At 42.9% G+C, this 18477-nt stretch overlaps 1 protein-coding gene across 1 annotated transcript in view; it reads left to right on the top strand.

Annotated features, from left to right (window-relative positions):
• Positions 1 to 18265, top strand: part of LOC308282174 (uncharacterized protein) — a gene marked incomplete at both ends in the record, with an annotated part of 55523 nt that extends 37258 nt beyond the window's left edge. The window contains 9 exons of the mRNA XM_080722519.1: positions 3629 to 3639; positions 7048 to 7105; positions 9637 to 9769; positions 9972 to 10139; positions 10556 to 10738; positions 10989 to 11984; positions 14698 to 14769; positions 17400 to 17413; positions 18151 to 18265. Coding sequence (XP_080578645.1) covers positions 3629 to 3639; positions 7048 to 7105; positions 9637 to 9769; positions 9972 to 10139; positions 10556 to 10738; positions 10989 to 11984; positions 14698 to 14769; positions 17400 to 17413; positions 18151 to 18265 — 1750 coding nt within the window. The remainder of the gene's footprint in view (positions 1 to 3628; positions 3640 to 7047; positions 7106 to 9636; positions 9770 to 9971; positions 10140 to 10555; positions 10739 to 10988; positions 11985 to 14697; positions 14770 to 17399; positions 17414 to 18150) is intronic.
• Positions 18266 to 18477: the final 212 nt, after the last annotated feature.

Here is an 18477-nt window from a genome sequence, read left to right as displayed (position 1 = left end):
GCAGTGCCAGTCTGCCATGCGTTATCCCTTCAGGGCTCCTGACGCCCGCCATTTTTGGCGTAGTGCCCTGGGCGCTTCAAGCTGGAACCTTTGAGCCGCTCGCTGCTCTTTTGGTCATCCTGGCTGTGTGTGATAATGAGCCGATGTTGAATCATTGCCACAACCATGAGAAGAAGCCCTTGATTACTTTGTTCAGCTAAGCTATTTTTGCTAATAACACAGATCAGGACATTAGAGCACAGCAATGTTTGATCAGTTTGAACATGATGATTCCCACTGCGGCCCTCAGCTCAAAAGGCTTCCATTTTAAAATTAAAGTTAAATATTTCCAAAAATATATGTGGAAAAAATGTCCAGTACAAAGCTCCTTCCTTGGCCTACTGGCGCAAGACTTTTGTCACTGATCAGTCCAACGGTTTGCGAGATTAGCCCCGGAAAATCATCACGACAGACTCACAGACAAGACTTGCAGAGAGACCCACAGACAGTCAGGGATCTATTTTGGGGTTGTGGGCCCCCATGGGATGCGGATAAACATACATTGTTGTTTTTTATGTATTACAGTATTACAACAGTTGGGGGAAATTTAATAAATGGAGAAAATACCAGAAAGGCTATTTCTGTAGTATAAATAGGGCACGACATGTGTATTTTGGCTCTTTTTTTTAACATCTGTTTATTAGTATTTTTCATTTTTAAAGACATATCGTCCATAGCAAATATGGAGAGAAAACATCATGACAAAACCAGGTTGGACCATATGACAGAGTAGAAAAAACCTTATACCAATACAAAAGTCGAATATACATATATAAACAATAAAACAAAACTGACAGTTAAAACTTAAATAATACTACAGCAATAATGACAAAACAAACAAGAAAGTAAAAAATAAACAAGACAAACAACAATCAAACAAACAAACAAATGGCTGATGGCGGCACGCGTCCCCGGAGATAGGCGAACAGCATACAGAGTAATCACACGTTGTAATTAATCAGTAAAAGTTAGCAGGTGACCCTAGGGGGCGACTAAGCACTGTCTGCTCTTTTCAGGGACTCTAAAAGGCGCAGGATAGGTGACCATATTTTTTGGAACTGGGGCTCCCTATCTGTGAGGACAAATCTTACTCTCTCCAGGTGCAGGACTCCGCCTAGTTCCTTTATCCACATGTCAATGGATGGGGGTTTAACTGATTTCCAGGCTTGAAGGATTAATTTCCTGGCGAGCAATGTAGAGAGCCTAACAACTTGATTCTCCCGGTTGTTTTGGGCCCACCCTGGCTCCAGCACCCCGAAGAGCGCAGGTGTATTTTGGCTCTTGAGCTGAAAAGGTTTGGGACACGCTGGGCTTTTATGATGAGCTGGGCTTTTATGAAGGTTGTGGGAATTGAAGGCGTGTTATCTCCTCCGTGTCATCAGTGCCCAGATACCCTAGGTGGGGTTGGTAAAAGGGCCTTTCTGTTTGGCACAAAAAAAAAACAAGCTCGAAACACAGCTGAAAAGTGGCGGGCTTAATATTTTTATGTGTTGTGTCAATGTCAGGTATTTTGTTTGTTTTTTGTATGGTGTTGTAATCTTTTTTCTTTTCTTTTTATCTTCATGTCTTGTCTGTAAACAGTCTTTTTTATTGTCAAGTAAATGTTGTCTTGTTCGTCCAAAAAAAACAAAAAAAACTAAATAAACATAAAGTGGCGGGCGTCATAACGCATGGTTGACTGGCACTGCCAGCTCAAAAGGCGCTCTGCTCTCTGTAGACGCAGCCCCTCATACGTTATAGATATCACTGCTGTCGGGCAGAAACTTCATAGCGATGGAGTACCACAGCACAGCAAATCATTTACAAATCCTTGAGCTGGGCTTTTATGATGGTTGTGAGAATTGAGATGGACGTGTTATCGCCTCCGTGTCATCAGTGTCCATACCCTAGGTGGGACTGGTAAAAGGGCCTTTCTGTTTGCATGTTCTCTCCGTGTCTCCTAGGGTATAGGTACCCTCACCAAAAAAAATGCAGTAATCCTGGTCTCTATACTGCCTCCCTCTGGCCAGCCGGGGCGCCTGATGGAGGGGAAAGGAACTGGTTGGAACAACGTGTTCCTTCCACGTGCTACGTCCAACTGGGGAAACTCCCCTCTGTCAGGTGAAAATAAGCAACTTGGACTCCTCATGCATAGAAGGAAGCATGAGGTCAGTCCGTTGTCTCCCCAGGTTGGCAGAGGGAGTGTAGCGCCCAGGATTACATTCGATGACACTGGGTGAAAAATGTGTTACAAAATCGGGGGATAAAAAACATATATATAAAAAAAAGAAACACGCCGTAAAACCAACACCATAATACAGCGTAGACCAGGGGTCTTCAACAGGGGGTCCGGGACCCCTAGGGGGTCCTTAGAGTTACTACAAGGGGTCCTCCAAATCTTTCTCCTTTTCTATATTAACCACTTGAACCCTAGCGCCCATATTCTGAGAACTTTAGCCAAAAATAGCAGATCTACAAGTTCACAACGCCTCGCGCTGCGAGGCGTTGTGAGCTTGTAGATCGGCTATTTTTCGGCAAAGAGCTTTGGTGTAGAGGGGAAAAAGAGCAGACTAAGTACAGAGTGAAATGTCAAGTTCATTAAGTATTGACGGTTCAAGTGGTTAAATATCTGAAAACACAAATTGACATGAATCCAAAATACACTGATGATTGTGCTGTCAAACAATGAAACTATGGAATCTATGAACAGCTTGTGGGGGTCCCTGCTTCATCTCTCTGTCAACTAAGGGGTCCTTGGCCTGAAAACGTTGAAGACCCCTGGCGTAGACTACAGGCTGTATCGTATGTGTTCGCATCGTTGACACGTTCACTTGGTAAAAACGAGAGAGAGAGAGCCCAGAGCGAGGAGGCAGGGCCATGGCTGCGGCTGCTTGTGTAGTCAATGGGGCCCTTTTACAAGCCATTTAAGGGGATGAAAAGCATGTCCTTTTTGCAGCGCGACACCGGTGTCAATGTGTTTCAAAGGCGCTCCAGGGCCATTTATAGGAGCTCTGGCTCCAGCGTCCTCTTTGATTAAAGCGCTTCAGTCGGGGGGGTGGGGGGTTTGGGGAGGGAGGTTGGACGCAATGCTCTGCTAAGTGATTATGGAAATAACCTCCACCACCACCACCCTCATTTGCTCCCACACGAGGCTCACTCCAAACAGTGAGCCTCGTGTGACTGCATGTGTGGCATGCGCATCACGCGCGTGTGGGTGTTTTTGTGTGTATTTGCTTTGTCGAGAAGGAGAGGAAGAGAGCGTAAAAGAGAGTATACAGTAAATGTGTCTGTCTTTAAGGAGATATAATTTCACAGTAAGTATTGCATACTACACCTGTAGGAAGAGTAGGCTTGCATGTGTAAAGGGAGAGAGAGTTAGTGAGCGAGTGAGAGAGAGAGAGAGACAGAGAGAGAGAGAGCGATGGCATGATGAGTCTCATGGAGTGGTTGTGCTCAGCTTAAGTGTTCTGGTTTTGATTAATTAATGGGTCTCCACAAGCCCCTGACACACACTAAGAGCCTTCTCCTCTCCTCTCCTCTCCTCTCCTCTCCTCTCCTCTCCTCTCCTCTCCTCTCCTCTCCTCTCCTCTCCTCTCCACCCCGCCTCCAGCCCCCACCACCGTGAGACCACTAAAATACATTTCTTTTAGGTTTGCATTTTTATAAATGTTTTGGGCTGCCATGTTGGCTATGTACATTTTCTCAGAATGTTTCGCTTTTGCTGGTGCCCTGTGGGAACGATGCAAGTGGGGAATTCATGCCCCACCCAGATCTGCAATACTCATTATACCCATTTTTCCCACTGGCAGATTACCTGTTGTACCCATCTTCAACCGCTTATCCAGAATCAGGTCGCGGGGGTAACAGTTCCAACTGAGACTTCCAGATTTCCTTATCCTGAGCAACTTCCTCCACTCCCTCTGGGAGTATACCGAGGAGTTCCCAGGCCAGTTTGGAGATATAATCCTTCCATCTGGTCTTAGGTCTGCCACGGGGTCTCCTCTGTCTGTTAGGACGACAGAATACTCTGTAATATCTTTCTGTCCTTGTTGCTTTTATGACCATACGGAGAACCCAGATGTCATACGGTCGGTAGGATCCAAACGACCTCTTACTTGCATGCACACACGCAAAGATTTCATCTCCTTATGAAAATGTGTTTCTGTGTCTGGGTCATTTCATATGTCCTTGTTTTTACGGCATGGCTCTGCAGAAGTCTAGCCACCTATTACAGGGTTGGTCTGTGTCTGTGAGTCTGTCTGTGTGTCCGGAGCTAATCTTCCAAACCGCTGGACTGATCAGCACCAGATTTCATGTGGACAATGTCAGTAGGTCATAGAAGTGTTTCTCAAACTTTTTCATGGCCGTGGACCCTCATATGAAAAGGTTTTCTTTTGTGCCAGGGACCTCCAGAAGAGAAGATTTATGTTAAAAACGAAATCTAAATTATTCAACATTTCCAAACATCTTTTTCAAATATTTTTTAAAAATAGTACATATAGTAGATGTGCAATCTTTTAAAAGCCAACATATACATTGATAAAGTGGCTATAATGATTTTGATGCAGTGTTAATTTTGTTGACTAAGACTCAAAGACAAGTCTAAGGGTAACTACTTTTGCTGGACCCTACTTTGAGAACCTAGACGAGTTGACGACTAGTGGGTTGTGTGCTTGTAGATCCGCTGTTTTCTCTACTGTTGTGCGACAGCCTTGTATGATGAAGCAGGGCTTTACTTTGCGAAGAAACGTTACACATTTGAAACTTGGAGATACAAGGTTTCTTCCCGACAGTGACGATATTTACAAAAAAGGTTGAGAAACACTGCTGTAGATGATCGACGTCACAGACTGGCCATGTGAAGTCCGAGATACACATTGGAGCCATCAGTGGTGGAAAGTAAAAGTATACAATTTTGAGGTATTTGTACTTTACTTGAGTATTTCCAATTTCCAATACTTTTACGTCTACTCCACTACATCTTGGATCCTAATATTGTACTTTTACTCCCCAACAATTATTTGAAAACTTTAGTTACTAGTTAGTTTGCATATATACGTACATACTGGACATAAACCACTTTAGCCCTATTTTATACCTTGGCTACTTGAAAATAGCCGTATCTAGATCTGCTATTTTCAAACATTGTGTACATATTGATGCCAATGCTTTTGTAATTTTACTCAAGTAAATGTTGAATTCCGTACTTCTACTTGTATTTCTATATTTCAAAGTGATACTTTTACTTAGTTTTTTTTTTCTTTTTGAGCGGTGGTCACAACGCTCCTATACGTGGCCGTGTGTGTGGGTCTGTCTGTCTGTCTGTCTCCGTGTCTCCGTGTCTGTCTGTCTGTCTGTAGCCTGCAGTAACCTTTTCTGACCACACATGTTAAGGGAGGGGCGCTGTTGCGCACACACACACACACACACACACACACACACACACACACACACACACACACACACACACACACACCACCGCTCAGTTCACACGAGTGTGATTTTTACAATATATTTATTGAGTTTTCTTTTCTTTTTTTTTACAGAGAACATTTTTTTACAAACATAAAACAAAAACAAAAACAATCCCGTAAAAAAACCACAACACAATATAAAGAAAAACAACAACAACACAACAAAAAAAAACAATAATAACGATTTACATATTTTCTTTTGACATAATACTTTTACTTAGTAAGTAAAACATTTGAGTACTTTTTCCACCACTGGGAGCCATGCCGTTCCCATGTGGATCTCTCCATGTTTTCACATTCCAAGACCAGGGGGAAGAAGAGCCCCCCTGGTTCTGTCCTCTCCCTCCTTGCTTATTTCTGCTCATTAGTTGAATAGTGTCCTGAAAGCCTGCAGCTACCAGCACATCACTCCAGAGGTTATTACTCATACTGGAAACACACATTTGAAGCACACACATAAGCACACTCTATTCTCTTTCTCCCCTTCTCTCTCTCTCTCTCTCTCTCTCTCTCTCTCTCTCTCTCTCTCTCTCGCTTTCACACTCTCTCCTTTTTCAATCTCTCAATCAATCTCTCTATTTCCGTGCACTTTCTGTGTCTCTTTCAAGTCTTTAAATATTTATTTCATCTGTTCGTATGAAGGCAGCATAGGATGGAGGCAAAGTGCCTGCACATCATGCACATGCATGAAGTGGGCATGTAACGTTGCAAAAAGAACAGTATGTTAGCTAGGGAAAATGCAGTGAGGTGCACATGAACTCTTGTTAATGCAAAGCGCTCGTACAGTCTTCCCGTACAGCTGCGTTCCGTACCACTGTATATAGGTGAGATCATTTGCATGTATGTTGTCACGTGCCATTGGCCCTCGAATGAATGTGTCCCACCATGGAAGATTCCACCAATTAACCCAACACAACACAGTTGTCATGTGGTAATTGACCTAATTGTTTGGCTTGTCAGCTCCCGTTCTCCATATTAAGCATTAAATATGCAGGGTGTCATTAATCAAGGGATTATCATGTAGCCAGGACTGGTCTAGCGCACTGCGTCGTGTTCCCGCTTAGCTCCGTTGTGAGATATTATGGCTCGCGAGAGAAGGTGTTGTATAAGCTGCTTCTCCTTGTATTTTAATCGCTATAACATTTTTATACACTGGGCTTAAACCTTTAATGGCTTGTGAAAGTCCTTATTTTACAGCCCAACAGCCCCGACATCAAATTATCCCCCGTGTTTACCATGCGCCGTCTTTGGTGGGCAAAGTGGACTTGCTAGAAAATTGTGGGAAATTGAATTTTGTGAAGCCCGGGCATATCACAAATCACTATCTGTTATTCCCAATGCTATCATCCCATTACTGTAAAGCTTCCCACTTCACCCTTAATGTAGTCTCTCAAGAACAGCCTCAGAGAACGCTACGCTACTGAGTCTGTCACACACCAAAACCACAGAAGGGATTTGGGGCGGAACCCAGGTCTGGAGACAGGCAGCGCTTTTGACCAATCAAACATCGTGGGCGGGATCTAATGTGTGCGTCTGTAATGCGTCCCCCTCACAGATGGAAACGCAAACAACCACCTGAATCAACATGGCGTCCTCGGAGCCGACCACTCCACGTAAACTTGTAACAGTTTGTAGAGTTTGTGGAAACCAGTTACTGTTCGGAAAAAAGGGACAAGTTTTACATTTATTGACAAAACCGGAATTGAGGACTGCTTTGGAGGATCTAACCCTGGTGCCTGTTGTTGCAGAAGATGTCATGAAATCTGTTTGTCTAAGTTGCAGTAAGTTACTGGATAAATATTCACGCACCAAAGTAATTTTAGAAAACACCGCAAATTCGGTCAATATACTATGCGGAGGAAATACTGTCAGACACAAACGTTGTGCCACTATATCGCCGACAAAACCACACGAGCTAAAAAGAATGGTAAGTAACCTTTGTCTTAATTTATTGTGTGTTTTTGTTTTGTTTGTGTTGTACTGTAAATGCCTTTACACACCTGGCGAATTAGCGAAGCGTCGCTAAAAAGCCCCCTGAAAATGACTAAAGGGTGGCGTGAATATATACGTATAAAATACTCACATTGAATAATAGTTATCTGTTGTATCTCAATGCCAAATTCGCCCCAGCATGTAAAGACCTTAAATCAGCCAGCCTGCTATTTTGAACACAAAGCAACTTGCTTAATTCACTGCTTCGTCTGGGACAACAAAGGCATGGTGGTGTATTTCACCTAAAACATACATTTTGACCGCAAAAATAGCATAACATTCATTGCATGAGCTCCACTCTATGCTATGAGGGCTAATAGGCCTATATAATAAGATGTGAGTATAAACGGATGCAAAACTAATGTATTCTGTACAGTACAAGTAAGAATAAAAGCGTTGGGTTTGTGTTGGGACACAGATTGTGAGGGTGGGGTATTGTGTCTATTCAATGATATAGCGGGGTATTAATAGCATTATTAAGATGAAATGTTAATACCAATGTCATGTTATTTTCAGGCTAAAGAAGCCAGAACTTCATCTGCAGAGATGCCAGCCCATGTTGGTGTCTCACAGCCATCCCATAAACCTGGAATCATACCATTTTCCCCTAGGACAGTTAAGGTCAGTATGTATTCAAGATTCACAAAGTACTGTATATGTTCACTATAATAGAGGGTACACCTACCCCAAATGTTAATTTGTCTATATTGTTTGTACTTTAAAACTGAATATCAACATATAGGTTTAACTTTGAGTAAAATATGTACTAATTCTAAAAGGATCCTTTTAATGGTAACCAGATAAACGACAGACAGCAGACCAGGAAGTTTAACACTAGACAGTAGACATGCATGAGCACTGTTGTTCCTAGACAAAAGGCAAATGGCGTTAGTGCCACATTTAAGTAAATAAATAAATATGCATGGTCTTAGACAAAGGACAGGTCACTTAACACGTTTTTTGTATATGACTAGAAGATGCAAATGGTATGCTTTTCCCCCAACCAACAACACCTTTAGCTTCCTTAAGAATGCCAGAGTGTACAAAAGGACATCATCTGTATGAATTCATTTGATTTTCTTTTACAGATGGCTGTAAGAAAACTCACAATGGAAGAAGAGGCCTCCGAATCCACTCAACCCATTCCAACAACCACTTTGTTGCCGCCATTGACTGTCCAAAACATTGCACCACCTGCTGTTATACCAGTTCCAACAACCGCTGCTGTTCTTGAGCCCACACAAAGCATTGCCACACAGACAATGTCACCTATCAAAACATTTTCCCCTGTGACGAGACCATCAAGGATGCAAAAGCAGCGTCGAAGGCAACACATTATCAGGAAGACCACAATCAAGGTAGTACTTCTTTTCTAGTTGAAATATGTTCTGATTTATTATGAAATATAAAAATGTACATTATTTTACACACTTTGTTTGACCCCCTTTAAGTTTAAACTATAAATGGTATACAATATGTTTTCCCTCTGCCAAATCTCCACACACAAAAAGCCATTTCCAAGAAAGGATTGTAGTTGCATACGTAAATAATTCTATGACTGCATCTGCTACTACTACTAATGATAATAATGTCATTGTCCACAGGTTCAAAGGATTTCTCAGTACAGTTGTGCCAGCCGAATCCTACGTGGGACATATAGAAAGATTGGCGGATTACTTATTAAAGGGAAAATTGAAAGAATCCCAAAGGTATTGATAGCAGAACCTAGCTTGTTGGATGCAACAGTTGAAAACATTCTCAAACGTTTGAATAAAGAGTGCAAGTCACTGTGTAAGAAATTATTCAACTCTGTATTAAGGCAAAAAAATCCCCAAGCTCTAAACGATTTCAAGTGGGACAATTTGATAAAGGAGTGGAGGTTAAATGCACCAATTTTTCTGAAGTTCTTAGAATGTTCTGGCACCAGCTATGATGACAAAATCAACATACAAGGGCTCACATCACGACAAAAACACAGGAGAAAAACACAAGCCTGCACATTGGCTATGGCTGGCGCTACCCTCTTAAAATCTCGTAACAGGGAAATGAGTGCTCCAATGTATCGTAACACACTTGTACTGAGAAACGGAGGAGCTAAGAAACGATGCATTCAGCGACTTGCGCGAATTGGAGTCTGCATGTCGAACACTAGCTCTTTGTCTAAGCTGAAGGAGATGGGGAAAGGATGGGACAGGAAGGTTCTCCAGTGGAAAGCCAAAGAGAGTGGATGCCAGGCTGACCCACAGTGCACCATTGAAGACACTTTGAGAGATGAAAGCCAGCAGGTTTGTAAACAAATGTGAAAATGTCTAGATATTCTCTCTCTATAGGCTAAGAGTGTGTGTGTGTGTGTGTGTGTGTGTGTGTGTGTGTGTGTGTGTGTGTGTGTGTGTGTGTGTGAGTGTGAGTGTGAGTGTGAGTGTGTGTGTGTGTCCAACAGTGTTGTATCTCTGTAACTAATACACCAGATCTTATATTGTTATATAGTCGGGTGGCGATTCCAGTTCAAGCAGCAGTCAAAGCGTTGTCTCAGAGTGGGATGATTTGGAGCCCACCGATGAGACCAACTCTGAATCTGGAGAAGACAGTCCATGTCCAAATGATGAAAGTGACGACAGTGCCATGTCTGGTGTTGAGCCATTCTTAGACACTGAGGTGACTACCAAATACTGTACATGTTGTATAGGTGGAAATACATTGTACAGTAATTGTGTAATTATACTTAGTTCCCACCACTGTAGTTACTTCCGTCAATCTACTTGTAATAATATAATAATAATTTACAGATTTCAGGGAATTCATAATAATGCTTTAGTGATTGATGTAAATAACAATCCTGCAGAATCAGATTACACAATATGAGTTAGCCTGTGTCTTTTTGTATGCTAACTAAACCCTGTGTGTGTGTGTGTGTGTGTGTGTGTGTGTGTGTGTGTGTGTGTGTGTGTGTGTGTGTGTGTGTGTGTGTGTGTGTGTGTGTGTGTGTGTGTGTGTGTGTGTGTGTGTGTGTGTGTGTGTGTGTGTGGTGTGTGTGTGTGTGTGTGTGTGTGTGTGTGTGTGTGTGTGTCCAGCTAGCGGAGCCGTTGCAGCAGGTTGAGGCGGAACACGGACGCTCCCAGCAGCTGCTGCAGCAGGTGGAGGAGCTGATGGAGGAGACGTCTCTCCTCCAGGCCAGGAGCCACACAGACACCTCCCTCTGGTCTGAGATGGAGAGATGCCTGGACCGAATCTCTCTGGCACACAGCAACCAGCAGGTACACTAAGACACCCTTAACGATAATATAGACTCACACAGCCAAGGAGCTGGTACACTAAGACAGTAATCTCTCAGGAACACACTATTGCTTTGCAGACAAACATACCAATGTCTAGAAAGCCATAGTTAGTTTTTTCCTGCAGTGTTAAAGTTAACTTTGAAATGTACTGTAATAAAAGCTCAGTGGATGTTCTTATTATTTAATACTTGATTGATAATTAATATAATTATATATCTTGTGTTTACAGGACACTGTCAGCTTACCATATCAGATCACCATCGACAACCTGGACCGCACAGTGAGACCACATGTCATGACTGCAGACCACCAAACTGTTCAACACAACTGGCTGATAGCAGTTGCCAACAAAGAACGTGTTGGATCAGAGCATCTTCAACTCCAACACAAAAAGTCCATCTGGGATGTTCCAACATCCGACGTCTTACCCACCGTTGAGGACCAAGAACAATTGAGATCTGAATTCAAAGAGCTTGTTGGGAGGGTGTTGGTAAAACATATTCCAGATTTCAGTCAATTCACAGAAAATGTTCAAGAGCACATTCCACATGAGTACTCATCTATTATGGCCTCCAAAACAGAAATCGTTCCACTAGGTTTGCTAGAAACCAATGAGAAAAAACCTGCAGAACTGTTGTCAGCTCTGAAGTTCATTAATGAACGTTATGTCCCCACCTCCCCAGATGATGTGTCAGAGCCCGCTGTTAAGGTGCTACTCACCGGGGACCAACTCACAAAACAGAACGTAGATTCTGTTCTGTTAACAATGACAAATGACAAAACACCCTATCAAAAAATTGAGGGAATTAAGGCTTCAATCGCAGACTTTCACTGTGTTATGAATCACAATGATGTTATATTTAAAGAATTCTATAACCCAAATTCCATTAGTGATGTAGGTTCTCTGTTTCATCTTCGCACTAAAATCAACAGAAGAAATGTTACCAAGTCTGCGCTGGGAGACAACTTCAGGGCATGTGATGTTTTCATTAATGATGTGACAGATGCGTCTGTCCTAACGGCTGCATTACACTATTTTGGCATGGACTCACCTCTTGACCCACCAAAAACATACATGATACCAGTGCAGTTTACATGGGCAAGTGAAAAGCAGATATGGTGGGACCAGCATGTGTTTAACATAATAGATAAATACATTCTGACTGACAGTGTAGATGTGCCAAGTGCCAGTAAGGCCTCTGGGATTAATAAGGACTCCAGGGAAGTAATTAAATGTAATTACCCAGGCTGCACAAAGACATTTAAAAACGCTTCCCAGAGAACACAACATTTCAAGAAAATGCACAAGACGGAGCTTATTGACAATGTAGGGCAAAAAGACAAAAACAAGGAGAGTAGTGGTGGAGATTGTGATGGCGTTTTCTTTTATCACAGCAAGTTTCTTAAATTTGCTTTGCTAGCAAGAAATTTCCAAGACTCCATTTATGAGGGAGATGGCAAAAGGACCTGTAGGTTATGGAAATTTAAATTACTTAATTTCCGCAAAGCAGGAAGAACCAAATACAGCCTGGAGGCATTGAAACTTCAGCTAGATTTGAACGCCGTTCTAGAGCCAGCTGACGCTCACAGATTAATGTGGAATCGCTCTGTCAACACGCGAGGTGGGGTAGGCCAAAACATTGCTTTAGATTTGAACTGTGAGCATTATGTTGGCTTCACCAAAGAGTTGATTTCTTCCCTGGGGTCTAACGTAAAATTTGACATTGCTCAAGACATGTCACGCACTGTTGGTGTTCAGAAAGAGCTCATGGTGAGCTTTGATAACGATTGTGGGATAAAAACAGAGTCAGGCAGACACACCGCTGTGAACCGGGATAATGACATAATGACAATGGTAGATGTACTTCACAACCACAAGGTTTTCCACAAGCAACCTGATAGGGGACCCTACCGTCACTTCAAAAAACAGCATGTTAACGCCTTACACAGATTAGATACAGATGATCTTGAGAAGTGGATTAAAAAACATAAGATAATTATTGCCAACAACGAAGACCGCAGGTTGACCTCGAGAGAAATGTACAACCGTTGAGTTATATACACTGTTATCCTGTCACAAATGTACTACCACCTATATATTGTAATATACATATTTTACTTTGCACCTGAATTTTTCCAATGCTTACAGAATAACATTGCTGTTTCTTATTCTGTGTGGTCCTAATAAAAATGGGAGGAGAAAAAAAAAACGTTTTCATCATTTGAAATTGTGAAATGTGGACAAAATGGGACTAGTATATAAGATGTGCAATCAGCATGTACCACTTTAGCCCTCTTTTATACAAATAGGATATGAAAATATCCGATCTACAAGCTCACAATGTGTCACGATGCGACACGTTGTGAGCTTGTAGATCTGCTATTTTCAAACATTTTGTACTTTTACTTTTGGAACTTTTCCGGACCTTTACTTATAAGGGTGCCCTCAGACCAAAATACATATGAGAGTGGAATCCACGTTCCTCCAATGCATTTCAATGAGAGTGAAGCGGTTTCATGCCAGCAGAGGATTTCTGCAAAAAACGCTCCCTTATTGAAATGCATTGGAGGAACGCGGATTCCACTCTCATAGGTATTTTGGTCTGAGGGCACCCTAACAGAGTTTTTCTATATCAGAGTAGTTCTATATTTAAGTATTTATAATTTTACAAGTAAAATAAGTTGGTTCTTTTTCCTCCACTGTTCAATATTGAACTATGTCATATGCCTTTGAGTTATGTGGGACCATTAGTGGAGTGGAGGGCAAAACACACCCAAAATAAATCCTCCAGTTCTAGGCAACACAGTAGGACTTTTTTCTTATTTACACATGAAAACTCAATGGTATAATAATGAAAATGGGTGGTTCTCCCCTTAAAGACGTTAAGTGCCAGTCTTGTCAAAATATCAAGTCTAGTATAGGTATGAAAATACCTACTGCATTGTAATCAAAAAGCAAGATACAAAAATACTTTCGGATGTTTTTTATTAAACATAATGCACAAGCATAATAGCAAAACAGTCTGTGAACATATCAAACACAGATTAAGTGTTGTGTTTCTTTGAACACACTTACATGCAGTAAAAGCCTATGATCGACCGTGCAGACTCAGACTCATGAGGCCAAATGCCCTAAGCTCAAAGAATGGCTCGTCATCCTCTTCCCAGTCAGAATCACTATTCGCAAAGACCTCTGACAGAACATCAAAAATGACCTGGGCATCTTTAAGTGTGGATATTGGAATATGCCAGAGAATGTCTTCAAGAGTGAATAGGAATTGGCTCTTTTTAATCACTTCGTCTATGATTGTTTGTGATGTGTCTGTGGTAATCGTTGTGGTGCAGTACACAGCCAACTCCTTATTAAGTCCAGACTGTTTGAAATGTGACCTTTTGTTCTCCATTCTAGTCAAGATTTCTTTCCGCTGCGAGTCAGTGACTGGTCTTTGCCTAGGAACAACCGCTTGTCCTGCATTTAACTCGATTGAGCTTGCATTACCGTCACATGATAAGCTGCAGTTACAAGACATGGCACACAGGTCACAGCATGCATGTGCAGGAGATACAGAGTTCACCTCCAAACCATCAAAAAGTTCAAGCAATTTGACCCTCCGGCATGCATTTTTAATGGAGATATATTGCCTCATTTTTTTTGAAACACCGTGCATCTGTTGACCATTGTACAGGATGACAGAATGGGCTTCTTCTCCTTCTCTCCCTCCTCTGCCCAAGAACTGCATGTATGCTTCTATGTTTTTGGGGGGCCCATAATTTACAACGTGATTGATTTCTTTGAAATCTACCCCCATTCCCAAGGCTGAAGTGGCTACGAGCACTCGTAGGACAGAGTTAGGGTCATTGAGAGAACTGATGATCTGTTTTTTGATCTCCTCGTTGGTTTCTGCGTGATACATGTCCACAAGTCTGTTACCTGGCAGATCTTCAGCTCCCACAGGGTGCAGCATCTTTTCTCCAAGAAGCCGCGTGAAGACTGCGTGTACTTTGCCCAAGTCAGTGTAATTTGTACAGTATATAACTGTCTTTTCAGTGAAAGTTCCTTTAAGGGAAATTTCTTTGCACAGCCAAGCAAATGTCTCTGAGGGGTCACCAGGCACCTTTTTCACTGCAAGTCGGATGTTGGGGCGATCAGGGTTTCTGATCACTTCAACGCACTCCTCCATTCCCAGAAGCAGTTTGACTTGCTTTCTGGTCTTCAGGGATGCAGTTGCAGTCAACGCTAGGACAGGTACAGCAACTGGAAGGACGCCACGCAGTTCTCCAACTAATCCACACCACTTGCGGAATGGACCTTCACCAGAGTCTTGTCCCTCACCCCTAGAAAACAAAATGTTACAATAGATTATCAATACTTGTTGATACTCTCACTCTCTCTCTCACACACACACACACACACACACACACACACACACACACACACACACACACACACACACACACACACACACACACACACACACACACACACACACACACACACACACACACACACACGGTAACAGGATGAATGGTCACATACATCATGTATGCTTTACATTACTTTGCCATTTTTCAAAATCCCCCTTTATTAACATTTAGAATAGACAATTTTACATCGAGGTGCCCAGATGTCCCTAGTGCCCAGTCTGCATACCTATACAGTATTATATGCCCACAACAATAAGCAATGCAACACATCAATCTAGGTGGATAATAAATACATGAATAACCTAACATCAGTGTTAACAATATAATATCAAGAATAATAAAGTGTATAATGTAATTACATTGGAAGTCAGGTCAACAATGTCCGTCTACATTTTAAGGTATCTCAATCTCAATATTGAGTTGACCATTTTCTTGCCTCAAATACAAGTTTACTTTGTATTGAATGTTTGTGCAACTTTGGGGTACATAGTGTTGGGGGAAAAGTACTCAAATTAATTATCAATATGGGTGTATATGTAGACATACTCTGTTAAGAAGTCCGCCAAAAGTATTGGCGTCAAAATGTACTTAAAGTACCAAAACTAAAAGTTCTCATTTTGCAGAATGTCTCATTTCAAGTTTTAAAATACTGCGAGGCATTGTGAGCTTGTAGATTGGCTATTTTCTATAGTCCAAAATGTATAGGTCTACACGACTGGATGTTTAGATTCGAGATGTAGTGGAGTAGAAGTAAGAAGTATTGGAACTACTCAAGTAAAGTACAAATACCTCAACCGTGTACATTAAGTACAGTAATTAAGTAAATGTACGTGGTTATTTTACAACGCTAGCGATAACGTTAGTATGTTTCACTGATATGGGGGAGGGTACTTGGGAAAATGTGAAAAACAGTAGCCTACTCTGTACAGTACAGAGGCTAGAAGCAAGGAAGAAAAAACATAATAAACAAGTACGTACCAGGACACAATCGTGTGGCACTCATCCACAGCCAATCCTACCAATCTATGACGAAAAACGTCATTTTGGAGGATTTTTCGCCATTTCTTACTTCCAACAAAGGTCTCCGGCGATCCAAAAACAATGGACACATCACCAGCTGCAATGGCTGCGTCTGAGGCGTCGTTTTGGCCTGCATACGCTGCGGAAATGCCGAGGTCTGTTAACATTCGAACTTGTTCTTCCATGATCGAAACAAGTGGACTTATTACCAAAACGATCGCATCCTTTGTCCATCGCTCTGGGAAGGCGTCGGATAGTAGCCTACAAACCGTTGGCCAGGCTTGGTAAATCAGGCTTTTCCCAAACCCAGTGGGCAAACATGCCAAAACATCACGCCGATCTATCAAGTACTTCAAACAAATGTGCTGCAGAGGTTTTAATTGTTCAATTTGGAGTAATTGAGCAACTCTTGTAAGCACGCTAGAAAAAAGTTCCTCGTCCACAGTAGCATCCATGTTGCGTCGTTGTTGTTGTTTTCTGTTGTGTTCCGTGTGTAGAGTAGCAGTTCCGCTATAGTAGTTTCGGGAGGGAACCAAAACAGGGGGCGGACCAGGCTTACAAGCGGAACTAGTTTTAAAATTCGTTCTCAACCGGGGAATTCCTTGTATCCCCGCCCCTTTTTCTCTTGGTCCCAGAGTCAAAGGAAGAGAGGCCGACCGATAGGTGTCGCCCTTTCTTCTTTGACGATGGGTTCCCAGATTGCCCTTAATGTACTATCAGTGAGTGCCTACATCAGCTTACCTGCTCTAATACTACTCTATGGGCCCTTATAGAAAGGTGTGTGTGTGTGTGTGTGTGTGTGTGTGTGTGTGTGTGTGTGTGTGTGTGTGTGTGTGTGTGTGTGTGTGTGTGTGTGTGTGTGTGTGTGTGTGTGTGTGTGTGTGTGTGTGTGTGTGTGTGTGTGTGTGTGTGTGTGTCCCTTTGAATGCTCGCACATAACGCGCGTGTGTGTGTGTGTGTGTGGTCGTGCAGGGGAGCAGAGCAGGCAGATGGCAGAAGTCCAATTCACGGCTGATTCACGGCTGAGGCTTATGTATTTAGAAGCAGATTGCCTCCAGGTTTCTATAAAAGGTGTTGAGCTGCCACTTTTATTGGATTTTCAAAGTGAGGATGGCTCCCCACATACTGCTTATTCAGTTTGGGCTCTGTCTGTCTCTCTCCTCTTCCTCCTCCTCTTTGTATTGCGTTTCCGCAGCCGTGTATGAGAGGGCGAGCTCCTCTCTCTCCGCACAGCCCTATGCACACACCCCAGTACATTAATAACAATAACAATGAAAAGGTAATCAAATCAGTAAAAACAATATGTACTTAATGTTGGCCCAGGATCCACTGCTAAAAGCCCACCTCATCAAACTGCAAATTAGTCGCGGCCATAACTTTATTACGGCCTGGCCTAGAGACGGGCGGCCATAAATAATTCAACCACACCGCGCGTCTCTGCGAGCAGCGAGATTTAATTCTGTCCAATGGAAAGTGTGTGTGTGTGTGTGTGTGTGTGTGCGCGTGTGTGTGCGTGTGTGTGTGTGTGTGTGTGTGTGTGTGTGTGTGCGCGTGTGTGTGTGTTTCTGTGTTTCTGTGTGTGTGTTTCTGCTTAGATTAAAGCGTGCCTGTGTGGTTTTGTGTGTGTGTGTGTGTGTGTGTGTGTGTGTGTGTGTGTGTGTGTGTGTGTGTGTGTGTGTGTGTGTGTGTGTGTGTGTGTGTGTGTGTGTGTGTGTGTGTGTGTGTGTGTGTGAGATTGATTGTGTGTGTGTGTGCGCCTGTGTATGTGCTTAGATGCAAGCATGCCTGTGTGGTTTTGTTTAAGTGTGTGTGTGTGTGTGTGTGTGTGTGTGTGTGTGTGTGTGTGTGTGTGTGTGTGTGTGTGTGTGTGTGTGTGTGTGTGTGTGTGTGTGTGTTAGTGAAATGAGAGCTCCCTCCCCACAGTCTCTGTGTTTTCCCATTGGCAGGCTGCGGCTGGCTTTAGCCTCCCGCTGCAGCACACTCATGATCGGGCAGCACCATGGCAACGCATTCAGCCAGCACATCCATCAGCCAGCGCCCTGCCCTGCCTGCTGCCGCTAGAGAGAGAGAGAGAGAGAGAGCAGGGAGGGCGAGGACTCTGAGGGAGGGAGGCTAAAGAATGGTGGAGTGCAGGGACGTGCTGGCCATTGGGAAAAGCGGGACAACTCCCGAACGGCCGGTTCATTCCCGGCCGGTCCAGGCCGGCCATTAGGCAAAAAATAAAAATAAAATGTCGGCCCTCGTTCCATTTGTGGGCTGGGCGGCCAACAAAG

This window comes from Nannobrachium achirus, assembly GCF_963921795.1.
Source record: "Nannobrachium achirus genome assembly, chromosome: 3".
Classification (NCBI taxonomy): Eukaryota; Metazoa; Chordata; class Actinopteri; order Myctophiformes; family Myctophidae; genus Nannobrachium; species Nannobrachium achirus.
Note: the sequence above shows the minus strand (reverse complement) of the source record. Positions and strands in the feature narration are given on the sequence as shown.